This window comes from Oculina patagonica, unplaced genomic scaffold, assembly GCF_052425735.1.
Source record: "Oculina patagonica isolate OP01 unplaced genomic scaffold, crgOcupat unplaced2, whole genome shotgun sequence".
NCBI classification, from domain to species: Eukaryota; Metazoa; Cnidaria; class Anthozoa; order Scleractinia; family Oculinidae; genus Oculina; species Oculina patagonica.
Window position 1 is genome coordinate 1428228 of NW_027558036.1, and position 20093 is coordinate 1448320.

General features: G+C 40.1%; 1 protein-coding gene across 1 annotated transcript in view; it reads left to right on the forward strand.

Moving 5' to 3' along the window:
• Positions 1-20093, forward strand: part of LOC144640157 (uncharacterized) — a 261782-nt gene that overhangs the window by 209959 nt on the left and 31730 nt on the right. Inside the window, exon 2 of the mRNA XM_078499376.1 lies at positions 19920-20006. Within this exon, the coding sequence (XP_078355502.1) occupies positions 19946-20006 (61 nt within the window). The 5' untranslated portion in view covers positions 19920-19945. The remainder of the gene's footprint in view (positions 1-19919; positions 20007-20093) is intronic.

The following is a 20093-nucleotide window of genomic DNA, read 5'->3' on the forward strand; positions in this document are numbered from 1 at the left end:
AAAAGAAAAAAAATTCATAACAGTAGTGTCGTTAACTACGATTGTAAATGTATATAGTTTTTTTTTCTGTTAAGTATTATGTTAAATTAAGATAGTTTAAGTTAGTTAGTTAGTTTTAGGCATTCTGTTGTGTTGTAAAAGGACTTTTGCTGTCAATAAAGCTGTGTTGACTATTCAAAAAAAAAAAGTCCTTCTAGGGGAGGAAATAGGCGCAAGCCGGAAAATAGTTATAGTGACAGCCAGAATTTATGCTAGTTGTTCCCAAACATTATTGGTCTAGCGAAATGTGGGTTTAGTAAATATTAGTATTTATTGACAAAGAGACTTTGACTACGGATGTCTTAAAAAATATATTTTCCTCAAAAATACGAAGATTTTTCTACTTTCTTTTCGGCACAAAATGTAAAAACCAAAAAATTCTCAAACCCGTTGCTTCCAATAATTGTAAAAGAAAAACAATGTATTTTATATAATGATTACAGGTCAACATGAAATTTTCGCGCCTTTTAATTCTTAAAATAGCGAAAAACGTAGCGAATAATTCGAAAGGTCGCTTATTTAATTGAACAAATTTAAAAAATATATATTCAAATTCACGACATATGTCGAAAAATGACAAAAAGCGTGAAATTATGTGTCGGCAGAAGTATATAATCCAGAAGTCTACATCTCTAGTAACGGGTTATGTGCTATCAGATTCGCGTGTAGGCTATTTTTAGAACAAGCCTCGCGCGAGAAAAATAACGTAGACGGCTTTTGCCGCGAACTAGTAACCAATAGCGTAAAAGTATTTTTTACAGCGCGCCTTTGATTGGTTAAACAGATTTTTGAAGTTGAGCAAGAAAAGCCGAATTGCTGAAAACAAGCGAACGGCACCACAAAATTTCTTGCTGTTCAAGTTGTCGTTAATCAAAACGTGCATTTAGTGAGGATTTAAACCTACCGGATTGGAATCACTGGGCTCCTCTTTTGTCGATGATGTCAGCATTGAAGTCGCTAAAAAAATCGGAGCATCCAGTAGAAAGTGTTGTGTTTTGGAGTCAGTTCAGATGAGAGATGGCAGCGAGCAAAAAAGAACCTGACTGCTTCGACTCAAATTCAAAAAGTAAAGACACTTTAGATGATTGGAACTCAAGAGATAGAAACAGCTATTACATATTGAAGATGTCTTTTTACATCTTGCCACAGGTTTATTGCTATTGTGGACAAATTCCAACTGTCCCAAGAGCGGTTTAAATCGAGCGCGACGACTATATACAAGGTACACCAGTTTAATTGATTGATGTGACAACAACTTTCTGCTTCACGATCAAGCCCTTTTTCGAAGTATAAGGACAGGACGGCTAGACAAGAAAAAAAAGACTTTAGTGACTATTCCTGTGGTTCTAAAGGGTGTCTTTATAGACCTTATGCGTGCAGGGTAGTGAAAGCATAATTTCTAGACCTGAACTCAAACAATTGCAAGGGAAGTTCGAGTACCGCATTTTAGAAATGCCAACCGAATGCCCTGCTTTTCGGATTTGGAAATTGGAACTTTTTTTCGAGAAGCAAATCTCAGAACTTTAAGGTAATGTACTTGTTTATATATAAATGAAAATACGAGTTAAATTCACTGAACAATCATGATTTCATTCATGCTTTTAGGATATACTTCAAAGTGTGCAGCTAGTTTATTTCTTGTCTTGCTGCCGGCGCCGCAAATAAATAAATTATAAATTTTATATTTGTTGTTCTGTAATCAAATACGATGAAACTTAATAAGGACATACTTTCCATATGAACCTTTAAGGTACTTATGTTCAAAACTCTCTCGTTAAAATACGAAAGTTCCTCATGTTTGTCTTGCGAGCTCGTCTATGGAAAGCGGCGAAGGGGTTGCCTTTTCACTTGCCTACAAACTTTAAATTTCAACCGACGGTTGAAATCACTATTTAAGACTTCTACGACTGTCAAAACGTTAGAGTTAAAAAGAATGGCCAATGAAAATGATGTGTTTTCAATTGTTGTATCGCTCACTTTCCAAAAATATTCCCAAACAATTTTCAGTTAGCAATTTATCGAAATTCAGAAAACGAGTTAACTTCAAACAATCTTCAAGTCGTGGTTATTTTTGTAGCTCAGGAGCAGGACACTATAATTTTGTTGATGTAAAGACGTTCAGCAAAGCGAAACATACTTTCTTTAACCAAAAATAAATATTTTATTCTACCAAAGGTTCCTTTTTCAATATATGTTTTTTTGTTCGCCCTTCGAGCACGCATAAATTGCCTATGTAATATTAAATTTAGGGAGTTTATCAATGTTAACTGAAAGCAACTTTTTTCCAACTTATAGTCGGATGTTTTTCCATCACAGACCTCATAAAATTAGGTCGTTGATTTGCCTTTATTTCGGAGTATTTTTGACTTAGTTTTTAAGTTTTAATTGTTTTCTGAGTGGCAAGTTCACACAGCACTTTCTCGCGCCAAGGATGTTCTAAAAATAGCCTCCACGCGAATCTGATAGCACGCGCCCCAATGCTAGATGTAGACTTCTAGATTATGTACTTCTGGTGTCGGGAAATAGCGCTCTTCAAAATCGCAAAATGAAGTTGTCAGCTTTTTACTTCAGACTCCTGTGCACGACTCTGAGCAACTGAACGGATAAAGAAGACAGAGGAAGTTCTCGAGGATCACGTTTCGCCGCTTTTCTCTCAATTTTCCCCCACTTCGCTTTCTAAGCGCCACATGAAATATACTTTTCGTATTCTGATTAATATGTCCAGTTTAGAATTAGAAGTAAAAGGGCTATAGTGTAACACAATCTTTCAAAATAGCGAGGGCGCTTTTCGTGTTAAGGAGTCCGTCATGAACTTTCAACCGAATTATACTGCAATGACTGAAATTCATGCCATCTGCTATGGACAATTATACAAAACGTCCAGTACAAAAGCAGTCATTTTTTAAACTCTTTAAACATTTTCAAAATCCTACAAGACATGCAGATCAAGGTGTTTTAAGACACCGTCCTAGGTGTTTATAATTCTTTCTCTTTGTGGTCCAATTCTTGTACGTATGCCATGTATAACGGCAGAAACAAAACAAACATGCCAACAAAACATCAGGAATCAGACATGAACGTCCAAGGCATTGACTGACAAGTTAATTTATAATTGGAACGCATACGGTAAACCTCCTTGAACTCAGTAAACTTACACTGTTGCATAATGACCGGCAGCCGAACAAGATCTCAAAAACACTAAATTACCGGCAGGTCGATCACGACCATGTTTTTTAATTCTTGTAAATCAAAAGAATTTAGCCAATCTAAAGTATGATGCGTCTTTTAAACGAAGAGCCTACTCAAGCTTTTTTTATTCGAAGTGATTGATCAGCCTCTGAAGATACTCCGAATGCACTCCGAAGATATTCCGAAGATTTCTCGAAAATTGTCCGAGCTTCGAATATACTCCGAGTCATGGTTGTTCGACGATTGCAGAAAGCAAACCCGAAGATCCTCGAAGAACACTCGAACCTGAAGGTGAAAGAAGTACATCCGATGGATGCCGAAGATGGTCGGACACTTGTAAAGATTAGGGAAGGCTTTTAAGGATTCGTGTGAACATTTTGTTTTTATTTCCATTAGCTTCACTAAAAAGGGAAAGGTTGGAAGATTCGGGAATGGTGACGTGCCACGACGTTCCGGATGCATAACATTTTATATGTCGCTCTGTTGTTAAGTTTTTATTCACAATTAAAGAAAAGCTGTCATCACTAGTCTTTGGGTGCACTTTGGCGGTAAGAGATCAATGACTTAGGTGAACTTTAGCCGGACTTAGCTGTCTTGCCCTGCTCCTAACAGGCGTAAGTCAACCAAGCGTGATATTTATCTGAGCCGCGAGAAACTGGCACGAGACTCTGAAACACGAAAATAACAAAGTTGGGAAAACATGCTTATCACAATGCCGTTGCCATGGTGATGTCAAGTTCCTGACACAACATTCTATGCTACCAAATTAATTCCAGATAAATTTTAGATAAACTTACAAAGTTTGGCAGGGTATGGTTGAATCGTAAAAAAGACACACATATACGGTGGGGGTTCTGTGACAACTGGTTTAAAATCGATTTTTCCCTCTAAACTCGTTTTAGAGCAAACATAACAAATATCGCGAGCGCGTGACTTATAAACCATAACAGAGTAAAGAAAATATAAAATGACATCATTAAGCTATTCTTAATGGCAACGAGTCATAATTGTTATCACGTGCATTAAATCAAAAGAACAATAGTTGTGCACGTGTAAAACAATAGATTTTGCATTCCAGAGTGCTTAGAACTCAGATTTTAGCACACAGGAATGAAAACAACTTACAAACGTCTAAAAATATCATTCGGGTAATCCCCCGACTTTGTACACCCACGCACACACACACAAAAAAAAAAATTGCATGCCGCTGTGGGTCACGCAATTTCTCGCTGTTCGCTTCAACTTAATTGTATTTTTTGCACACTCAGATTTAATCCTTTTGACTCGGCTGAAAGTCACTTTAAGTGCGCTGTAACCTTTTATTTTGCCTCGTTCAGGCAATTAACATTGCTCAATGTAACATAAGACAGTGAAGACACGCGATTCTCGCGATTTTGTCACAGAATTAATTCCTATTGAACAAATCTTTCTCATTGGTATAACGCCAACATGTCTGCTGCAAGTTATTCGAAAGAAGTTTTGCAAGCACTCTTGAAGGAAATTCGTGACTTTAAAGAAAATCCACAATGGAACAACAATTTTTTATTGGCCCAATCCGATTTCAATGAATGGCTACGCGTGTGGAAAATGACCATACCAGAAGGAAGCCGAATCAGCAAAGACCTTTTTGTTTTTCAAAAGAAAACAAAAGGAAAGTTCGTTGATTTGGTAGAGAATGAAATAATAGATTTGAAAGACATAAAAGTGAGTTTTGAGATGAAAATAAAGTTTACAAAAGAACATTTAAAGACTGGCGTAATACAAGAGATGGAGCATTATTTTAAAGAAAAAGAGCCCCACGTTTTTAACGAACATAATAAACAACAGATAAAACAAGAGTTTGATAGATTTATTGAAAGAGCAAAGGGCCAAATTGAGGCTTGGTCAGAGCGCGGCTCAGGCTGGGTTATTGAAAGAATAATCGAAGCGTACTTGAATGTTGCACGCTATCAGCCGCTACGTGGAGGAACTTACTTACCTCTCCCAGCCAATTTGGCAAACAAGAAAGCAATCATAAACGTACGAAACAGGGACAACGAATGCTTGAAGTGGGCTCTAAGAGCTGCTTTATTTCCTGTAACGAAAGGTAAGAACCCAAATAGACCGAGCAGCTATCCGGCCAATGACGATATAAACTGGAATTGACTTTCCTACGCCAGTAAAACAGATTGACAAGCTCGAGGCTCAAAACAGCAACCTCGCAATAAATGTGTTCGGCTGGGAAGACAATCGTGTGATTGTGCACAGAATAAGCAAAAAAGAAGCAGTTGTGCCTCGGATAAACTTGATGTTAATTGTGTCAGGATTAATTCAGCACTACTGTTTTGTAAAAAGAGTAAGCGCTCTGCTTTTTGATCAGAGCAAACATCGTACTGCAAAACACTTTTGCATGATGTGCTTGACCGGTTTTACAAGATCTGACTTGCTCGAGAACCACGAAAAATATTGCAATGGTATGAACGGCAGGCCGACAAGGATCGAGATGCCGGAAAAGGGGAAAAACACCATTTCTTTCCAAAATCATCACAAACAGATGAAGGTACCATACGTGATATATGCAGACTTTGAGGCTTTGGTCAGAAAGATTTCAGGCTGCGAGCTTGGGCCAGAGAGCAAGCAAAAAAGCTACACCGAGAAGACAGAACAGCACGAGGCATGTGGTTATGCTTACACAGTTGTAAGGAGTGACGGTAGGAATAAACGGCCAGTGGTTTACAGAGGCAAAAACGCTGTTGAAGTGTTTTTGAAGCAACTTTTAAATGAAGAAAATTTGATACGAAAGAGTTTGGCAACACCCAAGCCACTTGTTATGACGGCAAAAGATTGGGAAAAACACAAAAACGCAACTGAATGCCACATTTGCACCAAAAGTTTGATAAAAGATCTCTTTTTTTGAATCATTACCTGTTTGGGACCATGACACAGGCCGTTATTGCGGCCAAAGCCACAAATGTTGTTATTACGCGGCACTCAAAAAAATAAATTTTGTTGGGCCAAAAAGAGAAAGAAAAGAAAAAGACAAAATAGACCAATGGATTGCAAACAATCAGGAAAAATGTTTGTTTTGCGCAGAACCTTTGATGAAGCAAAACTTTAAAGACTCTGTCAAAGATCATTGCCACATAACAGGCAAGTACCGCGGAGCCGCGCACAACGCATGCAACCTGAAAATGCGAATAAAACAAAACACGGACCAAATACCAGTTGTATTTCACAACCTGAGGGGCTATGATGCACACCATTTAATGCAGGCGATGTCAAAACTGTCGCAAGCAACGCAAAAAGAGGTGAAATGTGTTGCCAACAACATGGAGAAATACATTACATTTTCATTAGGTGGTCTGCGTTTTATTGACAGCTTAAACTTTCTTCAAGGAAGCCTTGATTCACTTGTAAGTGCGGCACCAAAGGAGTCATTAAAAATAACAAAAACCATATCAAAAAGAAACTGTGAAAAAAATACAGAATTTGTAAAAAAATCAAAAAAAGAGCAAGAAAAAGAAATAGAAAAAAATGCAGAACTTTTTTACAAAAAGGGTATCTATCCTTACGAGTACATGGACTCATGGGAGAGATTTAGCGAAACAAGTTTGCCTGTCAAAGAAAAGTTTTACAGCAAACTCAACGACGAGAACATAACACATTATCAATACAAGCATGCGAACAATGTTTGGAAAACTTTTAAATGCGAAAATCTTGGCGACTACCACGATTTGTACGTTCAAACAGACGTGGCCCTGTTGGCAGACGTTTTCGAAAACTTCCGAAAAATCTGCCTTGAGCAGTACGGGTTGGATCCTGCGAATTATTACACGTCGCCTGGCCTTTCCTGGGACGCACTATTAAAAAAGACAAGAGTCGAGCTGGAGCTGCTGACAGAATTTGAAATGCACCTTTTTATCGAAAGAGGACTACGTGGAGGAATTTCGATGGTGAGCAAGAGATACGCAATAGCAAACAATCCTTATGTTGAAGGCTTCCATCCAAGATTGCCAAAAAAATATATAATGTACTACGATGCAAACAACCTTTATGGGTAGGCAATGAGCAAGCCACTGCCAGAAAAAGAAATAATGAGAAAAAAGGAGTTAGCAAAAACTGGCTGGATATTGGAGGTAGACCTTGAATACCCTGCTGAACTGCATGAAGAGCATAATAGCTACCCGTTGGCACCAGAGAAAAAGAAAATAAATAAGGACCTATTTTCGCCTTACCAAAATAAATTAATAACAGAGCTTAAATTTGATCCGCCGGACACTGAAAAGCTTGTTTTGACTCTTGAGGACAAAAAAAATTATGTTGTGCATTATCGAAACTTACAGTTTTATCTTAAACAGGGAATGAAACTGAAGCGTGTGCACAAAGTGTTGGAGTTTGAACAAGAATGCTGGATGGAGCCGTACATCCGGATGAACACAGAATTTAGGAAAAAAGCGAAAAACGACTTTGAAAAGAACTTTTACAAGCTAATGAATAACTCAGTTTTCGGAAAAAAAATGGAAAACCTGCGTAACCGTGTTGACATAAAAATAGTACGAAGCAATGAAACAAACAAAATAAGAAAAATGGTTGCCAGCCCATTGTACTCAAGGCATGTAATGTTTTCAAACGACCTGGTCGGGATTGACATGCGCAAAAGCAAACTGTTTCTTAATAAGCCTGTCTATACAGGGATGACTATTCTTGACAACAGCAAGACACTGATGTACGACTTCTTTTACAACCATCTGAAAAAGTTGTACGGCCCGCGTTGCGAGCTCTTGTATACAGATACAGACAGCCTTTTGCTGGAAATAGAAACAGAAGACGTTTACGAAGACATGTGTTGGAACAAAGAAAAATACGACACAAGCGACTATCCCAAAGAACATTTCCTTCACAGCGAAGAAAACAAAAAGGTTTTGGGCAAAATGAAAGATGAATGCAATGGAACGCCAATAGCAGAGTGTGTTTGTTTGAGATCCAAAATGTACTCGATAATGACTGATGTAGAAAGTGAAAAGGTTTTGAACAAAATAAACGACAAATTTCCCGAAACATACATATCAGAGTGTGATTGTACGGGACAAAAAATATACTCGATAATGACTGATGTAAAAAGTGAAAAAAAGTTTTTGGACAAAATAAACGACAAATTTACCGAAACCTTAATATCAGATTGCTTTTGTACGGGACAGAAAAAGCCATCAATAAAGGTGGACGAAAAAAAAAATAAAAAAAGCAAAAGGGGTAAAAAAAAATGTTGTCAAAAAGCAAATAATCCACGAACAGTACAAAAAAACGCTTTTTGAAACAAAACAGTTATGGCATGGAATGAACATGCTTAGAGGTGAGGGTCATGAGATTTACGGAATTCATCTCGCCTTTTGACTCAAAGCGATGGATTGCTGGCGACGGGATACATACAAATGCTTACGGGTATAAGCCTACATAAACATAACGTTTAGAGCTTTTCGGGCGGTAACTGTGTATTTGGAGGAATAACAAGCAATTCTTCACGCACGAAGCCGCGCTTGGGGCCATCGTGCAAGTAGTAAAGAACTGGCTGATCAGGTTTAGTAACAGTCCTTTCAATGCTGTAGACTTTTAATGACCAAATCGGATCTGTGGCCCTTTTTACGCCGCCTTCCAGCTCACCAGGTTGGTAGAGATAGCGCACATTAACGAGAGAGGGGAGTTTTTTTTCTTTCGAGCCAACAGGTCTTGTATATTTTGAGGACGGCTTGGACGAAACAGCTTTTTCTTTGATTGCAGCAGCAGGTTTTTTTCCAGTAAGACTGGTAACTTCGTTGTTAAGGGCGGCAACAACTTCTGGGAGCCTTTTTACCCACGCTGTCGACCGCTGGCCAGACGGCAGGTTCATCTCGACACCGTACTGATAACCAAACAGGCGCTCTGCCAGTGTTTGATTAAAACGTTCAACAATGGCTTGATCTCTGTGAATGTTAACCCTCGGATGTACAAGGGGGGGGGGGGGGGTGGATGCCACCCCCCCCCCCATAAGGTTTTTTCCAAATTTTGAAAAGAGGATTTAATCTACAATGCTGAAACGTTCAGTAGCTGTTCATTCATCCTTTACGGAAATTTTGATATGTTAACCATGTGTCCATGATATTTGACGTTGCCATGGCAACGTCATAAATACAGGCAGGTCTTGCCAAAAATCGTCATTTTTAACATTTTTCTTAATGTTTTCTAGTTTTTTGAAACAGAAGTGCAAGATTTGTTTATTTTTACATTCCATAAGCATTCTGGCTTGATTTTGCATCAATTTCCGTTATTTTGTGACTTTCTAAGAAAATGTTGAAATCCAAGATGGCGGATCCAAGATGGCGGCTCAAATGACGTCACGTGACGTCATATGACGTCACAGCCAATTAAAATTATGTCATCTTGTAGAGTAAGCTAAGGGCTTTCTTATCAGTGTAAAATAATCTCGATTCGCCTTAATATAACGAAAACTCCGGGGAGGGGTTCCATCCACCCCCCTCCCCCTTGTACGATGGTGGGGGGTGTGAGTTTGCTTGTACGTCCGGGGGTTAACACGCCCGCGCCTAATATAGGTTTTGTGATTTTCCATTTCTTTGGTAACAGCTCCCATGAATTCGCGACCGGGGTCAACTTGAAGCATCTGTGGCCATTTTAGTGCACTTCGCCTGTAAATTGTCTGAAAACCTTTTGCAACCTCAGTTGAATCTTTGGAGGTCAAAGGCTCGGCTTCTTTGAAACGGCTGGCAACGTCAACAACAGTCAGAGCGTATTTGTAAACTTTTCGCCCTCGCGAAAGTTTGTCGTGTGGCAGAAAAAGAAGGTCCGCCTGGTGGACCGCGTTTGGAGTAGAAACATCGAATTTTGGGCGAGGAACGTATCGGGGTGCCGGAAGGTAGATCTGCCAAAGGGCCTGCTTAACGAGCCACTTTTTAGCAGCATCTTCGGAAACCTTGGCCGCCTCGGCTAATTTTTTTATCGCTGCAATTCCCTTCCAGTAGCCCTGGGGGCTATAGTAGACTTTCGAGATCTTTGCGTCCATGCGTATACAAGAAAAAAAAGAAAAGTTTAAAGAAACCGAAAGGCAGCGTACCCAAGTGCAAGCGCGCCAGCGCCAACAAACATCAGTTCACCTTGTTTCTGCTGCTCACTTGGCTGATAAAAATCAGAGAACTTTGGTTCTTTCGGAAGAATCATTTGCTTGTCAGGATGTGCCTGGTTGTAGAGTTTGAAAGCGTAGTCAGTGTTCGTGAAGTTTTGTTTCGCTTGCTGTTTGATCTCATTGTTGGTTTCGATCCAGTCGAGAAGCTTCGTGCGGTCTCGAGAGTATTTCGCGTAAGCTGCCTGGTAAGCCTCAAGAGCTTTGTCGTGTCTTTCTTTTTCTTTCAAAGCGGCGTCATCTCCGCCACCCAAAGCTCGAGCAAGGTAATTGCCGCCAATGAAAGCAGCAGCGTTCAAGATAGCTCCGCCAGCCATAATCGCGATGCTTGCCATAGTAGAACTTTGTTATTATATTATGCGAATTTTTTTTAATTGGTGGGGAGGATTTTCTGGTCCTCGAGATACTGTTTAAGTGCAACGCTGCCTGTCATGACGGCTGTGAACTTTACATAGTTCATAAAACTGCTGCTTGGGTCGGATGTGAAGTTTTCTTTCACAACTTTTTTGGCAGCCCAGCCGATTCCGGCGGCGAGACCTGTAATGGTGGCGGCATCCATGAGTGTTTTCACGAGCTTGTTGTCGGACATGACAGTTCAGTATAAAATAAGAAAAAAAATCTTTAAATGAAAATTTTTTAATCCATCGGCCAGATTCCTCTTTTTGGTTGCGGGATTCTCGATGGCGCAGGCGCGCTGAAAGCGCTTTTGGAGCTCGCTCTTACTGTGTTTTCATCTCTTGCAGCTTCGCTTTTTTCTGTGCTTCACGAGCCTGTTTTGTTTTTTCAGCTGAAATCTTGCCAGCACGTACTCGATTTGGATTTTTGGCAGGCTTTGTTGCAGGAGTTGTTGAAGTATCTTGTGAACGCGAAGGGCTCAAGCCATTTTGGCTGTTCTGTACTTCTTCTTGAGCAACCGGAGCTTGCGATTCACGTTGTTCGAGCTCGGCCATTATATAATGAGAAAAAAATTAATATTTAAATAGAAATTTGCTCAGCAAGATTTTTTGCTAAGCAATTTCTAAGCATTGCTCAGTAATTACTTAGCATTTTCTTAGCATTGCTCAGAAAAATCTTCAGTAGTGTGTGTTTCCGCATCTTTGAAAGCACCTTTGGTGTGCGACTTTGTCGGGACCCCTTGGGTCCCCGCGCCAGGCGCGGCTTCGTTTAAATCAATGTGCTTTGTTGTGATGAGCGCAGCATTTGCAACGGCAAGAAAGCGGCCGCATTTCAAAGCCAGACCGCCTGCCAAAGTGGACAGCTCTTTGCTGATGATGTAGTCGTTTTTGAGTTCCTTTTGATAATCATTGACGTCCTTGATATTTACGGCCATACCAACGACTTTGGTAACAAGAAAAATAAAGCTGTCAATCAAGCTGTCGGTTGTTTTGGATCCAACGTATGCCTCATATCTCTTTAAGTACTTTTCGACTTCTTTATCTGTCAAGCGCTTCACCTGCTCGTATGTCAGCTGCACACCGATTGCTTCTTTGGCTTTTCCTGTTGAAACAAGGATAGCAAGCTGTTCACGCAAAGCAGGAATGTCAGGTCCTTGAATGGTTGCTTTCATAGCGCTTTCTGTACTTTCTCGTTCAGCTCCTAGCAGTTCCATTACGGAAGCAAATTCTTGTTCACTTGCAGCGTGGTTCACGCTCTCGGAATGGGAAGTTGCTAACGGGTCAGCCATTTATTACTTTAAAAAATAATGTTCAATAAAAAAATTCTGTGCCGTAAGGGTGGCGATGAGAAATGACAAGATGCGAAAACTTATTTTTTTTCAACCTTGAAATGAGTTCTTTGTAATCCTCATTGGTAAGTTCGCCAGCGTAATCCTCAAAGATTGCCTTCGTGGTCTTGGCAGAGGGGGTGTAAAAGAAAACGATTTGCGCTACATTTTCGCGGAATGAGGCGGTTATGCTTGTCATTTTTTGAGTCAGCACCCATATGCTCAAGCCTGCGTGGCGAGCAGAGAAAGCAAGATTCACCAACTCCCCTGTTCTTCCCTTTACATCTTTCGAAGCAGCACAGTCGTCGAGGATGATAAGCGTGTTCGTACCCTCAAAAAGAAATCTTGAAAACCTTAACCAAGATTCAACCTCGTGCTGCTCGCACATGAAAACATAAAAGCGGGGATCTTCCTCAGCAAAGCGATAATAAGTCTTGTTGTGCGCGAAAGTCGGGCAAATGAGCACGATATAGTCAAACTTGCCGCGGAAAGGGCCACAAAGCTGATTGACCACGTACCTTGATTTTCCTGAGTTCGTTGGTCCCACAATGAGAGCGTTGAAGGGAATGTTAGCAGGATCCATGCTTCGCTTTGCGAAAGCTATATCAATACTCAACACTTTGTAATTCTTTATTTACAATTGAAAATTGAGCATCAGCGATAGCGAAAATGTAGCAATTGACCTTGTCATTGCCTGATCCTGAGGCTGTTCTCTGTATCTCTAAATTAACGCCATCCTTTGTGTTTGCCAAGCGGAGCCCACTGCCGTGCATGTTGTTGTCGCTCATGGAGCGAAGGTCAATGAAAAGCCCGAATTTTTTTTCTGCGTAAAACTTTGTGGCGTTATTAAAGATTTTTTGGTCTGCGTGTTTGCCAAAGAACCTGAGAACTTCCTCCCACATGTCTCTTCCTTCAACGCCCTGACTGTACACTTTATTAGGAACGCCGTTCACGATGATTTTTACATTTGTTATGTCAGGGTTAAAAAAAGATTCCGGGTCTCTTGCGCCTGCATTGTGGGGTTCAGCAAAAAGAAGTAGAAGTCCCTTCAAGGAGCGCTTTGGGACGTTAATGCTTTCGTTTATGATCGTGTCAGTAGCTTTTTTTTACTGTGATCGTTTTGTAATTATGCACATGCTCGTAAAAGAAACTTTTGCCGTTAATGTAAGTGCTTTCTACTTCTCTTGCAAGTTCTTTGTTATAAATAGCCTCGTATTCGAGTTGGATGCCAGTTAGCTCATACCCAAGTTTTGATGGATCTGATCCCCTTACAACAACATTTGGACTGTTCAGTTTTATCTCGAAGACAAGCTCGTCTGCGAGTGCGCGCGGATAGAACACGCCATGGTCTCTCAAAATCTCGTGATCCAGCGGGATACGATACTTGTTTCCATAAACTTCTGCCAGCTTCTTTTCCGCGTCAACTCCTGAGGTTTTTTTGTCACCAGCGTTTGAACGGATTTTGCATAAATCCTCGGACTGGATACCTTCAAGAAACATGTTGCTGCGCTTTTCTTCTGGCAGAAAAAGGTCCTCGAAAAGTTTGTAGACGTCGTAAGCGTTCGTATCCTGCAGCGTTTCTACAGCAAACCTGACAACCATCCTTGAGACAAGCGCCCGGGTGACGTTGTTTACGAGAAAGTTGTTGGCATGGCCGCTCACCGTCAAGTTGAACACAAGAGCTAGGGAGCCTGGCACGATAACGACGCCCTCTTCAAGCTTTGTCACAGCAACTCTCAGAATTTCTTCTGGAGACGCTTTATTCGGGTTAAATGTAACGCGATGTCGCACTCTGTCTGCCTTGAGCGCGTTTGGTGTTTTCTCTTCGAACGTTGGTCTGTGTCTTTCGCTCACGGCAGCCATTGTATATTTAAATTAAAAAATATATTTATTTAATATAACATGGCAGCAAGCGATGGCTTTGGTGACACAGTTCTTCTTTTGGAACATACAGACGACCGTAATGCCGGTAACGACGATGACGGCAATGCAACAGGCAGATTCGAGCCTGGAGATGCATCAACGCCCGGACCAAGCGAACAAATACCAATGAGAACTACCACGATGAATAGGCCGCCTGAGCGCGGCTCACACACTGCAGAAACCTCTTTTATCGAGGGCCGTGGTAATCTGACAAGGGAATTTCAGATACAAGAGGCTCATAAAACGATCAAATACTATTACCCAGAATATAAAGAAAACCTTGATTTGACTATAAACAGTCGTGGCAAAATCGTTGCAAAAGGGCCTAAAGGTGGAGACATTGAAATTTTTAAAGCAGACGGAAAAACACTTCTTTCTGATTTCATAAATAGAATTGGAAAAAACCTTGGCTTGACAAGAGAAAACTTCTTTCACCAACTGAACAAAGAAATAGAATATTGGGAAAAATATATTTCCGATCAACAAAAAATTTCTGAAAATACCTCTAAAGACAGTTCAGAAAGAGCTTTGGCGGAGCGAAACATCAAAAAGGCAAAAGAAGACATACGGAAACTTTATAATAAAATAAATGATGCTAAAAACCAGACACTCGAACAAGAAACAAGAATACCAGAAGCACCTACTTTACAAGAATTCCAACAACACGAAACAGAAAGGCAAGAAAGACAACAACAAATACAACTACAAATAGAGCAAGAAGAAGTTATTGCAAAAGACGAAAATAGGCCAGCTGCAGAAAGACAACAAGCTCGCGAAAGAACTGATGCCTTGAATCAAGAAATTAATGAAATAGAAAATGAAAGAGAAGAAGAGATCGAAAGATTGTCTTTAACAGACAAATTAAGAGAAAAGGTTAAAGAGATTTTCAAAAAATATGGCTTCACAGTCACAACTGTTTTGCTTGCAGTCGGGACCACTATTGGTGTTATTGTTCACTATCTTTCAAACGGTTTAAAAGATGTAGCAAGAGGTGTTGGTAACGGTCTTCAGACACTTGGAAAAAAAAAATGCAGGTATTCTGCCGGGCCTCCTTGGCGCGATTGTCAGTTTTGTGTTTCGAACGGCCGGCCAGGTGATCAGCTTTCTCGGCAAGAATGCTTGGCTTTTGATTGTCGGTGTTGCTATCTTTCTTATCGAACGAGTTACAAAACGAAGCGGCTGACTGCAAACGCAAAAATAACGGCACCAGCAATAAGGTAGGCCCTGTTTCTTTCGTGCGCTGTATTTTCAGTGTCTGGCTTCTGCGTTTCGTCTGTTTTTGACACAGTACCAACAGTCGTTGAAGACGTTTGTGGCGCCGACTCTTTTTTTGCGGCTTTGTGAATCGGGTTTGACGGATGACTTGTTGGTCTATTAACTTTTGATGGCCCCCCGCTCATACTTGTTGCGCCCACTTTTTTTGTCGATTTATTAACATCATCATTCACTCCTACTTTCATTCCTCCTACCGCCTGCTTAAGCTGGTTGTTGTAACCAACAACGCTTTCTGTATTTATTACCATCCTGGCTGGCATAAGCCAGGCACCTGGACAGACGGCGAGGTTAAGCCAAACCTTGGCCTCATCAATGGCGAGTTGGTATCTTTGAACTGACTTTGCCAGATCTGGTTGCCTTATAGCGTCTTCAACCAACACGAGGAACTCACTTTGCGCTTCCTTTGCACGGCCGCCTGTGCCAAGTATGCTACTTCGAACGTTCACCTGCGAACCGAGAATACAGTAAACAAACGCCTCTATCGACTGGTTTACTCTCGACAAACCTGCCTGAGTCAGCCCTTCCGCGGCGTTTGGACAAAACCAGTCTGCCTGTGCATATGCAGAGTCATCCGGCTCGATGTATTGAATCAAGTTACCTTTGCTTGCAGCTCCCCCTTCATCCGAAAATTTATCGTAATCGGGGTATTTTGCTCCAGAATTTTTTGGACCAATATTTGTGATCCAGATATAGGCATCACCCAGTCCGTGGTTCGCGCCTCTTGTGAAACGAAAATCGTTTGACGGGTCGACACCGAACTCAGCGCATATTCTTTTGTATACGAAGCCACGTCGTACTTGTTGTCAAACTCGCTAAACGTTGGGTCGCCAGGCAAGGCGCTTACGCTCTGAATTCCACCCATCTGAAACAATATTCGCCTTATTGTAAAATAAACGTGAAAAAGGTAAAAATTACGCACAACCGGCGGCAAGCTGAGAGCTGAATGACCTTCATCGAAAATCTCTTGACTTATCCCACTGCCTGTTGTCGCGCACCAGACACCAAAGTTAAGTTGTTGAGGCCAGTAGCCCATATTAGGGCTAGCAAGCCACCTTTTTGACTCTTTTCCTGATGAATGCTTCAGTTTTGTTTTTTGAAAAATCTCTCTTAATTTCGTTGTGAAATATTGGTCTGGTGTGACGTAGATGTTAATTTTGCTGTCAAATATTTTTTTCAAACTCGGTGCGGCTTCGTGAAATCCAACCGCGGGAATTGGCAAAGATGAGCCTTTTGCGCCGCTTGGTGACAGCTGTTGTGGAAAACCTCCAGCGCTTTGCGCAACACCTAGTGCATTTTTCATATCCTGGCTTCAATATTTGCTGTCAGAGCCTAAAACATTTATCAAATGGCCTTGCCCTGCCTTGTAATAAATGTCTGCCGTTGCAGTATGGTTGTCAGTAAATTCAACCTGTGCTTCAAATTTTGTTCGGTCTGCATTCGGATATTTTGCAAGAAAAGGTTTCCATGCCTTGTCTTTTTCTGCTTCAGAAATTTTAGTTGCTTCTGGGGTTTTCATCCACTTCATAAAATCTCTTGTTTTCGCATCCATGGTCCTCTTTTATATTAAACAGTTTTTATTTTTATTTAATATAAAAATGGTTGTGCTGACTTTCACCACAAAAGATAATCCGAACACTGTTTATTTTGACCAGCCTATTCCAAAACCAAGCTATATCCGGCTTTTAAGTTGTTCTCTTTACAACAGCTGGAATAGCTTGGGAAAGGATGGAATAGTTTTTTATAAACAAGTGAACAAGGAAGAGAAGGCGCGTTATATACGGCAAGGAAACTACTCACTCGATGACATTGAGAGTATTTTTGAAAAAGGATTTCCAGAGAAAAACATGTTTTCTGTAACAAAGGCATTACAGGTCGTTCATTGAGAATAAAAGCAAAAGAGCCCAATTTAAAAAACTATTGGACTGAATGGAAGTCTTATTAAGTTCTTTAATTTGCCTGGGTTTGAGAATTACGCAAGTATTGAAAAGGAATATTTTGAAACATTTGAGATAAATAATGTTTCAAATCCTAAAAATTACTTTATCGACTGTGACCTTATCGACAAGCAACAAAGCTTGCTAAATGGTAAGCCATCAAGCCTTTTAGCGTTTTTTGACATACGTGGAAAACCGTATGAAAAAGTTTATAACCAAAATACACATCTTAACGTCTTGCGCGACGTTTCTGCTGAAGAAAATGTATCATCTCCGACTCTTTCGATTAGAGATGAGAATGGAAATCCATTCGATTTCAACGGCTCAAATCTTACATATGAGCTGGAATTGAATTAAATTAAATACAAAAATAACTTTTATGTATACGACCATGTCATCTGCTAATGTGCTACCGAGTGCCCCTGCTTATGGTGTTCACGAAGAAGACAGCGTAAAACAAACACTGTATCCCGCTTTGCCAAATCAACCAGAAAACTTTAGGTTAACAAAAATCAATCAAATTTGTTCAGAATTTGACAAAGAAGTTGCAAAATACCGAGCTGTTTTGAAAAAGTATAACAAGGTGAAGTCTTTTTTCCATTATTCCGCAATTTCAATGGGTGGTTTGTCCAGTGTTCTCTCTGCTTCCAGCCTTGGCACCGCGGTAACAGTCGTTGGTTTGCCGGTAAGCGTTCCTCTCGCAGCATGTGCTGCAATTACAGGCCTTTTTGTCTGCCGCTTTCACTGGAGCGAGCAAAAAACTTGAACCAAAAATTATGAAAAATAATGAAATTACTTCGCTTGCTGTTGCCAAACGTGAAACTGTCAATAGGCTTGTTTCTGCCGCTCTCATTGACAATAAAGTTGATGATAAGGAGTTCCAAATTATATTGGATGAATATTCTCGTTACATGGCTCTCAAAGAAACCGTTCGCAGGCACCTTACAAAAAATTTAAGCCAAAAAAAGTCATCCCCACAGCCGGACATTGAGAAACTGAGACAGGAAATTCGACAAGAAGAATTGGATAGGTTAAAAATAAGACTATCAGCAGAGTCGAAATCAGATTTAAAAAAATAAACACTGGATTTAATCTGAGTGTTCAGAAAAATAAAATAAAGTTGTAGCATAAAGCGTGAAATTGCGTGACGTGACTCCCACTGTCAAGTACGTGTCTGAACGCGACATGCAAATTTTTTTTGTGTGTGCGTGGGTGTACAAAGTCGGGGGATTACCCGAATGATATTTTTAGACGTTTGTAAGTTGTTTTCATTCCTGTGTGCTAAAATCTGAGTTCTAAGCACTCTGGAATGCAAAATCTATTGTTTTACACGTGCATAACTATTGTTCTTTTGATTTAATGCACGTGATAACAATTATGACTCGTTGCCATTAAGAATAGCTTAATGATGTCATTTTATATTTTCTTTACTCTGTTGTGGTTTATAAGTCACGCGCTCGCGATATTTGTTATGTTTGCTCTAAAACAAGTTTAGAGGGAAAAATCGATTTTAAACCAGTTGTCACAGAACCCCCACCGTATATGTGTGTAAAAGTTATAAGCGTTTGAAGTCAGGGCGGCCATCAAAAGCTTTCCCCCCCGGTCTGAATAGGGTGTATTCCGCTTATTGACGTTTTCGATAAGAAAAAAACAAAACAAAAAACAAATTAAAACAATCGCGATAAAAACCATTTGCGGCACTGACTTAAATCGAGATATCTTAGAAAGAAGCCTTTCGGGGCCATTTGTGACCCTGATTACGGGAGCATTAAAAAACGGAAACGGATTACAAGCAAGTAATCAAAAGAGTCGTAAGTAATCAAAAGAATCGGAAGTCAAAAGAGTCGTAAGGTCCTCGGAAATACTCTGATACGTTTTCGACCACAAAACCTTTTCAATTCCAAATGAAATGTTTGAGAAAAACAGACGAGCCCTGGCCAAAAACCACACCTGAAAATTCTAAAACACATGGAAACCAACAAGAAACCGATAAACTAAATGAAAGGCTGATTGTCCGAACAGCCTTGCAGTTGTTTATCGTTTTACTCTATATTGCTGACCCTGATCTACGCCAATATCCGGCTTCACTTTGCTTCTGTTTAATTTGTACAAGTGGGCCTTGCATTATTTAGGTACCGTTAACAAGAAACCACTCAGACGTTCTTTCACTGGGCAACATAGTGGCGCATTTTCTTAGGTGTAAAGTTCTACTTCTTTAGGTTATTTTATATAACTGGTCTCTTGTAACCCTTCCTCTATTGACTCTATCGCTTATAACTGACTTTCTTTATGCACATCTTATACGTATGCGCTTGGACGTGCTTTCGACCTTTACGGACCTCTTCCAGATTTGGCAGTGGTAGTCGTATGGTCGCTGTATAATGTTCTTTAGAATGTTCCAGATTTCCTGTAAGAGATCCGAAGCACTCGAATGCTCTTCGTAAACAATCGCGCGAGATCGAAAGATAGTCCACACTAACAAAAAAAATGTAAAATTAAGGTGAGGTAAAACTAACTACTTTCTGTCAAAATTTGAACCGAAAGCTGAGAAATAGGTAAGATGTTATACGATACTTAAGAAATGGCTGAGATCTTAACTGATAACTAATATCCAGCACCCCACCCTACCCTTAAGTTGAATTTTTACCTGGCACATAAATTAAAAAAAAATGTCGTTTCTTTCTTTTAGCAAAGTTTGAAAAGAACTTGTTAACGATGTGCAAGTGGATCTATTTATCGCTGCTAGCGATTCTCTTATCAGTGTGGAAATTAAAAGGTAAGATGTTAGATGATAAAATCATTTGAGACGAAAACATTCCTGCGGCATGAAATACTTATAATTGTCATGACATGTATAAACATG